We start from the raw sequence: 17,315 nt of genomic DNA on the forward strand, positions 1-17,315 counted from the left end.
AGCCATTCTGTGTCTTACGTTTGTTGAATTGTCCAGTGTGTGTAGAGGGGACGGAGGAAGGTGGAGGAGTGGAGGAGTTGTTGAAGAGTATCCATGGAAACGGCTGTCCAGGAACAATTTTAAACCAAGAGTATACTGCTTTGTTCCGAGTCTGAATGGAATCCCTGCTTGCGGGAACACACACACTCTCTCTCTCTCTCTCTCTCTCTCACACACACACACTTTAAACACACACACACACACACACACACACACTTTAAACACACACACAAACACTTTAAACAAACACTAATTATATTCAAAAGGATGTAATTTAGGGAAAAGTATTATGGGGAAACTTTCCATCAGATTAGCTGTTGCAGATGTGGCATGAAATCACGTGAACCAAATGCCTCTCTGTCTGCTCTTTTCTAAAGCCCTGCCGGACAATTTGATTTACTGGACTGTGAAGTGTAGCTAGCAACTGTTGGTCAGGCAATGGCAAGGAGCAGGGGGAACTTCTAGAGGGGAGAACCCAGAGTTATTTAACTGAAACAATGAGATTATTCTCGCTGTGTGTGTGTGTGTGTGTGTGTGTGTGTGTGTGTGTGTGTGTGTGTGTGTGTGTGTGTGTGTGTGTGTGTGTGTGTGTGTGTGTGTGTGTGTGTGTGTGTGTGTGTGTGTGTGTGTGTGTGTGTGTGTGTGTGTGTGTGTGTGTGTGTGTGACTGTTTGTCCCCATACCTTACGGAATTTGTGTGTGTCCGTGTGTTTGACCAAGTATCTGGGCCTGACTGTGTATTAGCTAAAGTGTGTTTGTATGTTCTGGGTGTGTGAGTAGATGGGTGGAAGGACAGAAGGGAAAGGTGGTCTGCCCTATCTATCTCTGCCCCTAGCGCGAGCCCCTTCTCCCCTTGTTTCTCTCCCCTCCTCCTCTCCTTTCCGCCTCTCCTCTTCCCTCTTTGTCATTCACAGGCTGTATGCCTCTGGCACAGAACGCGCTGGCAGCCTGAGAGGCATGGGTTTTTGTTCCACTCTTTGAAAACAGCTAGCTCCAGAATTTTGTTGTCTCTTCTAAAGAGAGTGAGAGAGAGAGGGAGGGTGAGAGTGGGAGAGGGAGGGAGAGAGAGGGGGAGAGGGAAGAAACTTATTTCCGAACGACAAAAACAAGTGTCTTCTATATGGGATTATAAAATTGCTGTGTGTCCATTGAGAGAGATCTTGTGGGTAGATAAGTTGGGGAGATACTACAAGACGGACAACTAAACAGGTGAGTGGGAGAGGAAGACAAGGGAACGGGAGATGAGAGGAGGGGAAGGAGAGGGTGGAAAGGGGGGGGGTGTTTGAGTCAGATGAGACCTGTAGGAGAGAGGGGAGTGGGTGTTGTTTTTGAAGTTCTGTAGGATTCATGTGAACATTTATTTGCGTGTACTTCCATTTGTATTGATCTTGTTCCCTGATATCCCATTTTTATCTTCTATCCACTCAAACATATACCTATTTTTCCTACACACCATTTTCACCCAGAGGTACATAATGCTCTCAGATGTTGTTTAGTCTGAACTACTTTGATGAATATAACTCATAATACATCCTGTTGATCTTCTATATTTTTTATTGGAAATAAGATTCAAGAAATCAAGATTAATGGTAAAGAAAACTATTTTGTCTTATGACACTTTGTGCAAAATCCTTATTTATCAACTGATCATTTACTGAAATAACTTATTATTTCCATTTGTGCAGCCATTTTATCTCCCTAAAGAACCAAAGATATTGATGTTATTGTTTGATCCCGGTTCTGATTCCTCAAAGTGTCTGAATGTCACACAATAAATTATAATTTGATTCAGATACTGATTCTGTACTTCTGACAAAGTGTTGGAGCCCTTTCCTGCAGTCAAATGACCATGGGTGGAATGTTAGTCATATTTTTCATACTTTCATAATTAATCAACATTATTCAACAAAAAAAATTGCCTAAAAGCCCGTGTTTCTACACTCTTAGAAAAAAAGGGTCTATCTAGAACCTTAAAGGGTTCTTCGGCTGTCCCCAGGGACGAACTGGGAATGAAAAATGGCCCTGGACTTTTTGACTCAGACCGGCCCACCAAAACCCCCCAGCGATACACCACCATCCACACAACCCACGCCACACTTTATGAAAAACAAGATTACTGAACAATATTTATAACAATGACTTTAGTAAAAATAGATGTGAAATAGAACAAGGGGGATGTGTTGCTCTTAGGGTGAGGCTGGCTGGAAGGAGCACATATTGGCAGCAAGGTGGCAAGAATCTCTGGAACCACCTGACCAGTAAAATTAATAATACAGGAAGAAATTTGGGGGTGAAAAGACTGGTGAGTAGGCAAGTCATAGAATAAAATTAAAATAAACGTATTTCCTACCTTGTTAAATTAGCCATTTCTGCAGCAGCTCACTTCTCTCAGCAGTGCCATCTATAACCAGGTCATGGTCTAGGGCCGTTAAAACCTCTCACTCAGTAGCCATGACCATAAAAGCCTCCAGGTGCTGTTGAGATAGAGTGCTCCTTTGCCTACTGTTGATACATTTCAGAGTAGAGAAGCTCCGCTCGCAAGCTACCTGGGTTACTGACAGGGTAAGTAGGAACTTCTAAGCAAAGCCTAGGATGAGGCATGCGTCGGTCAATAGGTTGTACTGACTAAGAATACGGTAGCAACACACTGGACAGTCCTTGCAAGATGAACAGCTCTTGTTCACCATCTCCACATCGTCTTCATTTCCTTCAGGTCCATAGTCCTCCATAGTCCTGGTTGTGTATTCTTCAAATCACGATTATTTTGACCTCTCTGGGGTCGTTCGGGACGGTAGCGTCCCACCTCGCCAACAGCCAGTGTAATTGCAGGGCGCCAAATTCAAAACAACAGAAATCTCATAATTCAAATTCCTCAACCATACAAGTATTTTACACCATTTTAAAGATACACTTCTTGTTAATCCAACCACAGTGTCCGATTTCAAAAAGGCTTTTCGGCGAAAGCAGAACATATCATTATGTTAGGTCAGCAACTAGTCACAGAAAGCATTCAGCCATTTTCCAACCAAAGAGAGGTGTCACAAAAAGCAGAAATATAGATCAAATGAATCACTAACCTTTGACGACCTTCATCAGATGACACTCCCAGGACTCAATATTACACAATACATGTATGTTTTGTTCCATCAAGTTCATATTTATATCCAAAAACCTCAGTTTACATTGATGCCATGTTCAGAAGTGCCTCCAAAACATCCGGAGAAATAAACAACTGATTGGCCTCAGCCTAGTCCACTTGTTGAAACAGCTCTTATTTGACACCCTTCCACAATAGAAGCCTCAAACAACTTTCTAAAGACTATTGACATCTGCTGGAAGCAATCTGGCCCCATAGACACAACATATTGGATAGGCAATCACTTAAATGAAACTACAAAACGGCATACAAAGTGCCATTACTCAGAAATTGCCGATGGATGCTATCTATAATTGTATCCAGAATTTGATTATGGACACCAATCCTGTATGCACTCTCTGCCCAAGTCTCATCTTGTGCCATCTCTCCAGGCATGGTTCTTCTTTCTAGCCCTTTACGTTGGCAGAGTGATCTCTAACTCCAGCTCTGTTTCCTCATCCCGTTCCTGCAACTTTCTGTTGGCCAACTGGACAAATGTGTCTGCAGCAGCCTTGACTTTTTCAAAATCTCTTGCCGTTCCTTTCAGCTGCTCCTCTGTAGACACATCCATACGATGCGCAGACAGAATGTCCATTCCACTTGTTTGAAGATATTTTGAGACTGGTGAGGTGACCAGAATATCTGAGCTGTAAGTATTGTTTCATACTTCAGCAACCCCTCAATGTATTCTTGTGCCTTGACCCATGCAATGGTGTTGATGTTTTTCTGATCTTGTATGGTTGAAAGAGTGAGAAGGACATCAACATACAGACCCTCATCTGGATTTCCAAAAGTTCCAAAGCCTTTCAATTAAGGCACTGTCTTTAGCCCACCAGCGTGTCTCTCCAATTGGAGCAAGACGTCTGTGTCTTTGGTCCTTGCTCTCCTTCTCCCAAATGTTCATCCTCTGGCAGGATTCACGGAAGAACACAGCTATGTTGTTAAGAAATACATAACCAACGTTTATCATTTTTTTAGGTTTTGTTCCATCGTTAAATCCTTGTGCAAGAAAAATGGTCTACAGTCAAGGCAAAAAGTTTTGAGAATGACACAAATATACATTTTAACAAAGTCTGCTGCCTCAGTATGTATGATGGCAATTTGCATTTGTTCCAGAATGTTATGAAGAGTGATCAGATGAATTGCAATTAATTGCAAAGTCCCTCTTTGCCATGCAAATTAACTGAATCCCCAAAAAACATTTCCACTGCATTCCACAAAAGGACCAGCTGACATCATGTCAGTGATTCTCTCATTAACACAGGTGTGAGTGTTGACGAGGACAAGGCTGGAGATCATTCTGTCATGCTGATTGAGTTCGAAGAACAGACTGGAAGCTTCAAAAGGAGGGTGGTGCTTGGAATTATTGTTCTTCCTCTGTCAACCATGGTTACCTGCAAGGAAACACGTGTCGTCATCATTGCTTTGCACAAAAGGGCTTCACAGGCAAGGATATTGCTGCCAGTAAGATTGCACCTAAATCAACCATTTATGAGATAATCAAGAACTTCAAGGAGAGTGGTTCAATTGTTGTGAAGAAGGCTTCATGGGGCCCAAGAAAGTCCAGCAAGTGCCAGGACTGTCTCCTAAAGTTGATTCAGCTGCGGGATCGGGGCACCACCAGTACAGAGCTTTCTCAGGAATGGCAGCAGGCAGGTGTGAGTGCATCTGCATGCACAGTGAGGCAAAGACTTTTGGAGGATGGCCTGGTGTCAAGAATGGCAGCAAAGAAGCCACTTCTCTCCAGGAAAAACATCAGGGACAGACTGATATTCTGCAAAAGGTACAGGGTTTGGACTGCTGAGGACTGGGGTAAAGTAATTTTCTCTGATGAATCCCCTTTCCGATTGTTTGGGGCATCCGGAGCTTGTCCAGGGAAGACAAGGTGAGCGCTACCATCAGTCCTGTGTCATGCCAACTGTAAAGCATCCTGATACCATTCATGAGTGGGGTTGCTTCTCAGCCAAGGGAGTGGGCTCACTCACAATTTTGCCTAAGAACACAGCCATGAATAAAGAGTGGTACCAACACATCCTCCGAGAGCAACTTCTCCCAACCATCCAGGAACAGTTTGGTGATGAACAATGCCTTTTCCAGCATGATGGAGCACCTTGCCATAAGGCAAAAGTGATAACTAAGTGGCTCGGGGAACAAAACTTCGATATTTTGGGTCAATGGCCAGGAAACTACCCGGACCTTAATCCCATTGAGAACTTGTGGTCAATCCTCAAGAGGCGGGTGGACAAACAAAAACCCACAAATTCTGACAAACTCCAAGCATTGATTATGCAGGAATGGGCTGCCATCAGTCAGGATGTGGCCCAGAAGTTAATTGACAGCATGCCAGGGTGGATTGCAGAGGTCTTGAAAAAGAAGGGTCAACACTGCAAACATTGACTCTGCATAAACTTCATGTAATTGTCAATAAAAGCCTTTGACACTTATGAAATGCTTGTAATTATAATTTAGTATTCCATAGTAACATCTGACAAAAAATATCTAAAGACACTGAAGCAGCAAACTTTGTGGAAATTAATATTTGTGTCATTCTCAAAACTTTTTGGACACGACTGTACATTGGTGGTTAGTCTCTAATTTGTTAATGCTAAGTACTAACTTGTCAATAATCATAACCATTCATGCATAACAATGACTTCAACATTTCGAAAGTTTGCTGTAGTACGTCAACCTTGTTTTAATGTCCAGCCCCATCCAGGCTGTGATTGGTCTGTTCACAAAAAGTGACATTGACGAGCGCTTGTTTTAACAAAAGGCACCCAATATAGCTAAATAGCCAGCTAGCTAAACCCAAACATTGCTTATCTTCTCCCTATTGCCTTCTGTCTTACCGCTTCAGCTGCAAAACCTTGACTATTGCTGGGCTCAATGGGCTGCTCTCTCTACTCTCTCTCCTCTCTGCTGCCAGTGCCTTTAGGCTGAGATGATTGACTGGTAACGGCGCCAAATTAATAATTTGTTATTTTAAAACATTTGGCTGCATCAGCCTCAAGGGACTTCAACCTCTTCTCCCTCTGCTTATCAGCACCACCTTTACGTTTTTCTCTTTTTGTTTGTCCATCTTGCTCCACTCCACTATTTATCCAAATGTCACCACTTAACCTCTTATGCAAGGGGGCAGTATTTTCACGTCCAGATGAAAAGCGTGCCTTAAGTAAACTGCCTGTTACTCAGGCCCAGAAGCTAGAATATGCATAGTAGATTTGGATAGAAAACACTCTAAAGTTTCCAAAACTGTTAAAATAATGTCTGTCAGTATAACATAACTTATATGGCAGGCAAAAACTTGAGAAAAATCCAACCAGGAAGGGGGAAATCTGAGGTTTGTAGTTTTTCAAGTGATTGCCTATCCAATATCCAGTGTAAATGGGGTCAGATTGCACTTCCTAGGGCTTCCACTAGATGTCAACAGTCTTTAGAACGTTGTTTCAGGCTTCTATTGTGAAAGGGGAGTGAATAAGAGCTGTTTCAACCGGTGGTCTGGCTGGAGGCCTTTAGTTTAGTCACGCGCGCGGCCATGAGCACGAGCTCCATTCCCTTTCCTTTCTTATGACAAAGGAATTGTCCGGTTGGAATATTATTGAAGATTTGTGATAAAAACATCCTAAAGATTGATTATATACATCGTTTGACATGTTTCTACGAACTGTAATGGAACGTTTTTGATCGCATGGTGTGCTTTTGCCGTAAAGCTTTTTTGAAATCTGACACAGCGGTTGCATTAAGGAGAAGTGTATCTTTAATTCTATGTAAAACAGTATTTCTGTAAATTGATGTGGCTCTCTGCAAAATCACCGGATGTTTCGGAGGCAAAACATTACTGAACATAACGCGCCAATGTAAACTGAGATTTTTGGATATAAATATGAACTTTATCAAACAAAACATACATGTATTGTGTAACATGAAGTCCTCTGAGTGCCATCTGATGAAGATCATCAAAGGTTAGTGATTCATTTTATCTCTATTTCTGCTTTTTGTGACTCCTCTCCTCTGGAAAATTGATGTTTTTTTGTGACTAGGCGCTGACCTAACATAACCGCATGGTATGCTTTCGTTGTAAAGCCTTTTTGAAATCGGACACTGTGGTTGGATTAACAAGTTTATGTTTAAAATGGTGTATAATACTTGTATGTTTGAGGAATTTGAATTATGGGATTTCTATTGTTGGCTGTTGTCAAATCGATCCCGTTAACGGGATTTGAGCCCTAATTAACAGAGATGGGAAAAGGGGCGGTGCCCAGGTGAAGATAGAATGGACTGGACCAAAAGTAATTGGCACGGGAGAAAGAGGCTGACAGATGGGCCAGTCAGTCGCATGGGCCAGTCAGACACACAGCACTTGGTTATTTTAATTTAAGCAGGGGCTGGGGTAATTTGTGTTGCATGGGCCCCAATTGTCAAGCGGCCCACTGGGAAAACTCCCGGTGCTCCAGATGGCCAGTACGTCATTGGCTGTCCCCATAGGAGAACCCTTTGAATAACCATTTTTGGTTGCAGGTAGAACCCTTTTGGATTCTTTGGGTACCAAAATGGGTTCTCTTATGGGGACAGCTGAAGAACCCTTTTGGAACCCTTTTAAATGTTTCTATCAACAATGATAAGCCACCAGGGTCTGACAACTTGAATGGAAAATTACTGAGAATAATAGTGCATGATATTGCCACTCCTATTAGCCATATCTTCAATCTAAGCCTACTAGAAAGTGTGTGCCCTCAGGCCTGGAGGGAAGCAAAAGTAATTCCGCTACCTAAGAATAGTGAAGCCCCCTTTACTGGCTCAAATAGCCGACCAATCAGCCTGTGACCAACCCTTAGTAAACTTTGGAAAAAATTGTGTTTGACCAGATACAATACTATTTTACAGTAAACAAATTGGCAACAAACTTTTAGCACGCTTATAGGGAAGGACATTCAACAAGCACAGCACTTACTCAAATGACTGGTGATTGGTTGAGATAAATTGATGATGAAAAGATTGTGGGGGCTGTTTTGTTAGACTTCAGTGTGACTTTTGACATTATCGATCATAGTCTGCTGCTGGAAAAACATATGTGTTATGGCTTTACACCAACACCCCCTATATTGTGGATAAAGAGTTACCTGTCTAACAGAACACAGAGGGTGTTCTTTAATGGAAGCATCTCCAACATAATCCAGGTAGAATCATGAATTCCCCAGGGCAGCTGTCTAGGCCCCTTACAAATTTTTGCACTTTACTAATGACATGCCACTGGCTTTGAGTAAAGCCAATGTGTCTACATCTACTTAAATGACTGCAACACTTAAGTTTTTGACGCTACCCATCCCTTTAGCGGGATAATTGTCATCAGCAACCGCTGAATAGCATAGCGCCTCAGTCAAATAATATTACTAAAAATATTTATATTCATGAAATCATAAGTGCAATATTGCAAAACACAGCTTAGCCTTTTGTTAATCCACCTGTCGTCTCAGATTTTGAAATTATGCTTTACAGCGAAAGCAATCCAAGCGTTTGTGTAAGTTTATCGATCGCATGACAAAACATTAAGTACACTTAGCATCAGGTAGCTTGGTCACAATATCAGAAAAGCAATCAAATTAATCATTTACCTTTGATGATCTTTGGATGTTTTCACTTACGAGACTCCCAGTTGCACAACAAATGCTCCTTAGTTCCATAAAGATTATTTTTATATCCAAAATACCTCCATTTGTTTGGCGAGTTATGTTCAGAAATCCACAGGAAAGAGCGGTCACGACAACGCAGACAAATTCCAAATAATATCCGTAATGTCCACAGAAACATGTCAAACGTTTTTATTCATCAATCCTCAGGTTGTTTTTAAAATATATAATCAATAATATATCAACCGCAAATGTCTTTCACAGTAGGAGAGGGAAAAGCAATACCTATCCAAAGTCTGTTGCGCGAGCAAAACTCGTGATGTTATCGTTCTGGCTCATTTTTAAAAATAAAAGCCTGAAAATATGTCTGAAGACTGTTGACACCTTGAGGAAGCGATAGGAAAAGGAATCTGGTTGATATCCCTTTAAATGGAGCAATGGGAGGCTATGGAACATGGAGTTTTCAAAATAGAAGCCACTTCCTGGTTTGATTTTTCTCAGGGTTTCGCCTGCAATATAAGTTCTGTTATACTCACAGACAATATTTTGACAGTTTTGGAAACTTGTGTTTTCTATCCTAATCTGTCAATTATATGCATATTCTAGCATCTTGTCCTGAGAAATAGGCTGTTTACTTTGGGAACGTTATTTTTCCAAACATAAAAATAGTGCCCCCTAGCTTCAAGAGATTAACAAAGAGCTGCAGTTAGTACCAGAATGGGTGACAAGGAATAAGTTAGTCTTAAATATATTTTAAAAAAACTAGAAGCATTGTATTTGGGACAAATCATTCACTCATCCCTAAACCTCAACCAAATATTGTAATGAATAACGTGGAAATTGAGTAAATTGAGATGACTAAACTGCTTGGAGTAACAATGGATTATAAACGGTCATGGTCAAAACATGTTGATACAACGGTAGCTAAGATGGGGAGAAGTCTGTCCATAATAAAGCTCTGCTCTGCCTTCTTATCAACACTATCAACAAGGCAGGTCCTACAAGCCCTAGTTTTGTCACACCTGGACTACTGTTCAGTCGTGTGGTCAGGTGCCACAAAGAGGGATTTAGGAAAATTACAATTGGCTCAGAACAGGGTTGCACGGCTGGCCCTTAAATGTACAGGAGGACCTAACATTAATGATATGCATGTCAATCTCTCATGGCTCAAAGTGGAGGAGAGATTGACTTCATCACTACTTGTTTTTGTAAGAAGTGTTGACAAGCTGAATGTACCGAGCTGTCTGTTTAAACTACTAGCACACAGCTCAGACACCCATGCATACCTCACAAGACATGCCACCAGAGGTCTCTTCACAATCCCCAAATCCAGAATAGACTATGGGAGGCGCACAGTACTACATAGAGACATGACTACATGGAACTCTATTCCTCATCGGGTAACTGATGCAAGCAGTAGAATCAGATTAAAAAAATTGATAAAAATACCCCTCATGGAACAGCGGGGACTGGGAAGAGACACATACACAGGTACAGCCACGTGCATATGCAGACAAACGCTAGTACTCTACACACACCTACATTGAAATAACGCTGTATGGTGGTATTATCCATTTTTGTGTTGTAGATGTGTAGTGGTGTAATAATGTTATGATATGATGTACTGTTTTATCTTTTGTTTTATATGTAATGTAAGTGCCTTAATGTGTTTGGACCCCAGGAAGATTTAACCCACTGCAGTAACAGGTTCATGTCCGCTCTGCCAGACACACACAGGTTCCTCAGACCCAGTGTGACCGTCCCATTGGACTATCTGGGGGCGCTGTCACTCATCTCTCACTGTGATGCAGCGGGACGATCTGTCTGCCATGGAGGAGTTCAGCTACACCCAGATGCCCACGCTGGAGAGGGGGGGTGGCGGGGGTACGGTGGGCCGGCGGGGGTGTGCGGAGAGGGAGCGGCCAGAGAGCTACACGGTGGACGTGAGGGCAAGTGACCTGCAGCTTGCCCACTCTGAGAAGCCCATGCACCCCTGCCTCAGCTACAGGACCTGGCTCTACAGCGTCCTCATTGGGGTGAGAGGTCGGGAGGTCAATAGTTAAAGGGATGGACAAATGTGGTATTCCAAAAACCCAGTGCTGCTGTAATTGATTACTCAATGCCCTTGATTGGTTAGAGAGAGCCCATACATCTGGTTATTCCATTCACATTCGGGTTTGAAGACAGAAAAACACGAGCATAAAATCATCCCTCAAAGGGGGAATGTACAACCTCCTCACAGGGGTGAGAGAAAAGAGAACAGGGGTGGGGGAGACAACTTTTTGGTAAGTGAACTCTCCTCTTGGCAGTTTACATGCTAACCATTGTGCGGTGTGTGTGTGTGCGCGTGTGTGTGGTTCACAGAGCAGTCTGTTGGTCACAGCAGGCTTCTCTCTCTACCTGGGCAATGTGTTTCCTGCTGCCATGGACTATCTGCGCTGTGCTGCAGGCTCGGTGAGTGGCTCTCAGCTGACCAGAGTCTGAAAACAGGCTGATCCTCATGATCGTTGTTATTATTATGATAATTATCGTTACTTGATAGTACAGTACCTTCAAAATAGAACCCTTACAAGAGCAGAGACACGTGCTTCTAATCATGTTCATTAAAATAAAGACAAATCTGCCCAGTTACAAAAACGTTTAACACCTGGTGCCTATGAAACAGCATAGCACTGCAGGCAAGCAAATATTGAGAGTATGTACTATATTTGTGTAATCATGCATGCCAGGCTTGAGAGCTACAGAGTGAGATTAGTATTTGTGTGTGTGTTTGTTTCAGAGTGTCCCGGCAGCAGTTGTCAGCTTTGCCATTGCCAAGAACCATCATGTTGCAGTGAGTACACAACAAATAGGCTTACGCTACTCAATGAGCAAATGTGCGTTTGTTGCATGAATGTTGTCCAGGGGCCACTGAGCTAATGCTGTCAGAATGTCCTCTTAATACTGTAAACATGTCCCCGTAATAATGTCAACGTGTCCCCGTAATAATGTCAACGTGTCCCCTTAACCTTAATACTGTAAACATGTCCCCGTAATAATATCAGAATGTCCCCTTAATACTGTCAGAATGTCCCCTTAATAATGTCAACATGTCCCCTTAACCTTAATACTGTATGCATGTCCCCGTAATAATATCAGAATGTCCCCTTAATACTGTCAGAATGTCCCCTTAATACTGTAAACATGTCCCCTTAATATTGTAAACATGTCCCGTAATAATGTCAGAATGTTCCCTTAATACTGTCAGAATGTCCCCTTAATACTGTAAGAATGTCCCCTTAATACTGTCAGAATGTCCCCGTAATACTGCCAACATGTCCACTTAATACTGCCAACATGTCCCTTAATACTGTCAGAATGTCCCCTTAATACTGTTAACATGTCCCCTTAACACTGTCAACATGTCCCCTTAATACTGTCAACATGTCCCCTTAATAATGTCAGAATGTTCCCTTAATACTGTTAACATGTCCCCTTAATACTGTCAACATGTCCCCTTAATACTGTCAACATGTCCCCTTAATACTGCCAACATGTCCCCTTAATACTGCCAACATGTCCCCTTAATACTGTCAGAATGTCCCCTTAATACTGTTAACATGTCCCCTTAATACTGTCAACATGTCCCCTTAATACTGTCAACATGTCCCCTTAATACTGTCAGAATGTCCCCTTAATACTGTCAACATCTCCCCTTACTACTGTCAACATGTCCCCATAATACTGTTAACATGTCCCCTTAATACTGCCAACATGTCCCCTTAATACTGCCAACATGTCCCCTTAATACTGTCAGAATGTCCCCTTAATACTGTTAACATGTCCCCTTAATACTGTCAACATGTCCCCTTAATACTGTCAGAATGTCCCCTTAATACTGTCAACATCTCCCCTTAATACTGTCAACATGTCCCCATAATACTGTTAACATGTCCCCGTAATACTGTTAACATGTCCCCTTAATACTGTTAACATGTCCCCGTAATACTGTTAACATGTCCCCGTAATACTGTTAACATGTCCCCATAATATTGTCAACATATCCCCTTAATACTCTCAACATGTCCCCTTAATACTGTCAACATGTCCCCTTAATACTGTCAACATGTCCCCTTAATACTGTCAACATGTCCCCATAATACTGTTAACATGTCGCCTTAATACTGTCAACATGTCCCCTTAATACTGTCAACATGTCCCCTTAATACTGTCAACATGTCCCCGTAATATTGTCAACATGTCCCCTTAATACTGTTAACATGTCCTCGTAATACTGTTAACATGTCCCCTTAATACTGCCAACATGTCCCCTTAATACTGCCAACATGTCCCTGATGTAGGTGCTAATAATATATATTACATCTGTGATTGACAGGTGTCAGATTTCCAGGTGGTATTTGTGTCCACCTTCGCTGTGACTACCACTTGCCTGGTGTGGTTTGGCTGTAAGCTGGTGTTGAGTCCCTCTGCTGTCAATGTGAGTCTACACAACTACTGGATGTAGTTGCCCTAAGGCAAAGCCTTGAGGGGCTTCCATTGTTTGTTTGCATGATACGCTAACACCTGAATTGCATTACAATCACACACACATGCATGTTGTAGGATACAGATGTTGAATGAATCTCTCTACCTGTCTCTGACAATCTCTCTTCCCTCCTCTGTTTCTCTCCCATGGCCCGCCACTGTTCAGATCAACTTTAACCTCATCCTGCTGATTCTGCTGGAGGTGCTGATGGCCAGTACAGTCATCCTGTCTGCACGCTCTGCAGAGGACTGCTGTAGCCACAGGAAGGTGTGTGTGTGTTATTGTTAAAGCTGGGAAACAGTATACAGTATATACAGTATGTGCATGTGTTGGCTGTACTCTTATTTATCTTATACTGTGCTGTGTAGGATTGTTTGTCTGCATGTCATTATAACATGCCATCCCTCTCTCTCCCCCTCCCTCCGCACTGTATGTCCTCTCTCTCCCCCTCCCTCCGCACTGTATGTCCTCTCTCTCCCCTTCCCTCCACACTGTATGTCCTCTCTCTCCCCCTCCCTCTGCACTATATGTCCTCTCTCCGCACTGTATGTCCTCTCTCTCCCCCTCCCTCCGCACTGTATGTCCTCTCTCTCCCCCTCCCTCCGCACTGTATGTCCTCTCTCCGCACTGTATGTGCTCTCTCTCCCCCTCCCTCCGCACTCAATGTCCTCTCTCTCCTCCTCCCTCCGCACTGTATGTCCTCTCTCTCCCCCTCCCTCCACACTGTATGTCCTCTCTCTCCCCCTCCCTCCGCACTGTATGTCCTCTCTCTCCCCCTCCACACTGTATGTCCTCTCTCTCCCCCTCCACACTGTATGTCCTCTCTCTCCCCTCCACACTGTATGTCCTCTCTCTCCCCCTCCCTCCGCACTGTATGTCCTCTCTCTCCCCATCCCTCCGCACTGTATGTCCTCTCTCTCCCCCTCCCTCTGCACTGTATGTCCTCTCTCTCCCCCTCCACACTGTATGTCCTCTCTCTCCCCCTCCCTCTGCACTGTATGTCCTCTCTCTCCCCCTCCACACTGTATGTCCTCTCTCTCCCCCTCCCTCTGCACTGTATGTCCTCTCTCTTCCCCTCCCTCCGCACTGTATGTCCTCTCTCTCCCCCTCCACACTGTATGTCCTCTCTCTCCCCCTCCACACTGTATGTCCTCTCTCTCCCCCTCCACACTGTATGTCCTCTCTCTCCCCCTCCCTCTGCACTGTATGTCCTCTCTCCCCCTCCACACTGTATGTCCTCTCTTCCCCTCCCTCCGCACTGTATGTCCTCTCTCTCCCCCTCCACACTGTATGTCCTCTCTCTCCCCCTCCACACTGTATGTCCTCTCTCTCCCCCTCCACACTGTATGTCCTCTCTCTCCCCCTCCACACTGTATGTCCTCTCTCTCCCCCTCCCTCTGCACTGTATGTCCTCTCTCCCCCTCCAAACTGTATGTCCTCTCTCCCCCTCCACACTGTATGTCCTCTCTCTTCCCCTCCCTCCGCACTGTATGTCCTCTCTCTTCCCATTCTCTCTCTCTGATTCTCCCTCTCCCCCACTTTGTATCGCCTCCTTCTCCCTCCCTTTCTCTCCCTCAGCCCGTGACATATGACGGTCCTGTGGTTCTGACACCGGCCGTCTTTCCCACCCGACTTCTAAAGGCCTACTCTGTGAGCACATAGACACTGAGTTTCTGTGTTCATGAATGAGATACATTATTACACATTCTACTATGTACTCTTAACAGTGGCTCTAATGTTTGTACATTGAAACACCACACGTACGCCGGCTACATTGTTGTTCAGCACAGTGCACCAGCATTGATACGGCATCCCAATGGTCACTGCTGTTTTCTGACAGGTGATTGAGGTGATAGTAGGAATCTCGGCTGTGTTTGGCGGTATCATCGCTCTCAACATGGACGTCTTGCTCCCTGGTCCATACCTGTCTGTCACCTTCTTCTGGATCTTAGTGGCTGTGAGTTAAGCTGCCTGTGTTACATTGGGCCTATATAACAGTGGTTCCAAAAAGTGTTGTACCCACCAAAGAGGCTAATTGTTTGCAGACACATCCCAGTCTTCATTCATGACCCAATAATCTGTCTGTGACTCAGCAATGGGTAAGAGACTGAATCACTTGTGCCTCTATTTTGGTCCCTGTCTCTGCAGTGTTTCCCCAGTGCCATTGCCAGCCATGTCGTGGCAGAATACCCCAACAAATGTCTGGTGAGTTTTTAAAGGTTATGTATTCTGGACAGGTGTCACGCTCAACCACTACCTCACTGAAGACTATTTATCCCGCCGCCGCCTCTCAGGTGGAGATGCTGATTGCCATCAGCAGTGTGACGTCCCCACTGCTCTTCTCAGCCTCAGGCTTCCTCTCCTGCAGTGTGCTCAGTTTCATTGACATCTTCCTGCATGAGGTGCCTACAGCCAAGGTGAGCTGCCTAGTGCTCTGTGACACAGTAGGTAGAGTCTGTGTAAATAGGATGAGCTCAGAAGGATTGCCTCGGGGAAGCCTCCAGCTCAAAGTCATTGTCCGTTTTTGACAAACATGCTCAAGATATAACTAATGACCATCGAGAAATTCAATGAAATATAAAATCATACAGAGCTTTTCATGTGGTGGTTATAACTCAGATAGTGAGTGAATCCCAAAGTTTTGACAAAGGAACATTCGACATGCTCAAGAATGATTCTGTGGTTGTAACTTAGATGATGTACCAATACAACATGTATGTGTGTGTCCCTAGCAATCGTATGAGATCCTGCTGCTGATTCTGATGGCGCTGCTGCTGGTGCAGGCAGTTCTGACTCTGGCCACCGTGGTGCACTGTGCCTCCTACAAGAGCCAGCTCCGCATGGGGGGTCCAGAGTGGGATGACAGCCTGCAGCTCCCAGCCTTCCACTCAGAGGTACACACACATACTGTTCACACAGCCATGCAGACTCCCATAGACATGAACTAGGACCAACACTCTCCTATTGTACTCTCCTATCATACTGCATACAGTCTCTCTCTCTCTTTCTCTCTCTTTCTCCCTCTTGCTGTCTCTCTCTCAAACACGCACGCATGCACACAGACACACACACACACATATCTTTAGCAGATGAGATGTTGTGCTCTATGACTCACTGATGAAGATTCACTGATGAAGAGTCACTAACGAAGAGTCACTGATACTTTGACATACTGAGGTGAGAGATGCACCAGCTCTCTGAAAATGTCAGTAATGTGTGAGGAGGAGTGATGCCTATGTCTAAGCTGGTCATTCATGGAAAAACAGTATGTTGTGCATTGATGGTGTGCAGACCGCAGTGACAAAGTACTGTATAACTGTCTCTCTCCTCTCCTTTCCTATCCATCCCCTCTTCCCTCTTCCCTCCCTCCATCTTGCTCACTCAGCAACAAGCATCCAATGGAACACTGCGGGAGTTTGACAAAGACAAGGCCTGGAAGGCGGTTGTGGTCCAAATGGCACAGTGAACAGAGGAGGAGGAGAAGGAGGACAAAACAGAAAAGACAGACAAGGGAGAGGAAGAAAAAATGAATAATGAATACCGTCAGTCAGTTTCCCTGTCAGAGAAAATAAAAAGAAAAGGAGCAAGGACAGGGGGAAGACAAAAGAGTGAGGGGCTGGAGAGGAAGGATACAGTAGGAAGTGTGTGACGTCATAAGCATTCACATATCTCTGAGGTCTACATTTTAAAACATGCTATAACAATCTCCTTACTGTGTACAATCTGTAGACAATTGAGTACTCTCATGCCTCCTTGTATTGTATTTGCGGCACAGTATTATTTCAGTCTTTGTCTGTATGTAGTTATCTTTACATATAGAGCTTTAGGTCTAATTGATATTTACATGGAGATTTACATATACAACAGACCTTCAGTTTTTTACTATAAAACTATTGTGTCCTTTAGATACAGTTGGTGATTGTATTCCTGTCATGTCGACAAATAAAACAATTTATACACCATCATGTCAATTCAACATTTTGTGAACG

At 43.8% G+C, this 17,315-nt stretch overlaps 1 protein-coding gene across 4 annotated transcripts; it reads left to right on the forward strand.

The window, feature by feature from the left end:
• The first annotated feature begins 828 nt into the window (after positions 1 to 828).
• Positions 829 to 17,288, forward strand: mlc1 (modulator of VRAC current 1). Of its 4 annotated transcripts, XM_036977581.2 has the most exons (13): positions 942 to 1,247; positions 3,722 to 3,823; positions 10,529 to 10,837; positions 11,166 to 11,255; positions 11,581 to 11,634; positions 13,177 to 13,278; positions 13,492 to 13,593; positions 14,905 to 14,976; positions 15,167 to 15,283; positions 15,475 to 15,531; positions 15,621 to 15,743; positions 16,059 to 16,220; positions 16,712 to 17,288. In XM_036977581.2, the coding sequence occupies exons 3-13, from the start codon at positions 10,607 to 10,609 to the stop codon at positions 16,790 to 16,792; spliced, it is 1,191 nt and encodes a 396-aa protein (XP_036833476.1). In that variant the 5' UTR covers positions 942 to 1,247; positions 3,722 to 3,823; positions 10,529 to 10,606; the 3' UTR covers positions 16,793 to 17,288. The 4 variants fall into 4 exon arrangements, with proteins under 4 accessions (XP_036833472.1, XP_036833476.1, XP_036833481.2 ...); XM_036977577.2 differs by lacking the exon at positions 3,722 to 3,823 and having other exon boundaries at positions 829 to 1,247; XM_090231051.1 differs by lacking the exon at positions 15,475 to 15,531 and having other exon boundaries at positions 1,087 to 1,247; positions 15,564 to 15,743.
• The last annotated feature ends 27 nt before the right edge of the window (positions 17,289 to 17,315 follow it).

The sequence above is a fragment of the Oncorhynchus mykiss genome, chromosome 1 (genome assembly GCF_057628025.1).
Source record: "Oncorhynchus mykiss isolate SJ-2025 chromosome 1, ASM5762802v1, whole genome shotgun sequence".
Taxonomy (NCBI): domain Eukaryota; kingdom Metazoa; phylum Chordata; class Actinopteri; order Salmoniformes; family Salmonidae; genus Oncorhynchus; species Oncorhynchus mykiss.

Coding starts and splice junctions, on each gene's coding strand:
- mlc1 (XM_036977577.2), top strand. CDS start 10,607: ATGCAGCGGGACGATCTGTCTGCCATGGAGGAGTTCAGCTACACCCAG. Junction 13,279..13,491: donor TGAGTCCCTCTGCTGTCAAT/GTGAGTCTACAC, acceptor GCCACTGTTCAG/ATCAACTTTAACCTCATCCT. Junction 15,532..15,620: donor AATACCCCAACAAATGTCTG/GTGAGTTTTTAA, acceptor GCCGCCTCTCAG/GTGGAGATGCTGATTGCCAT.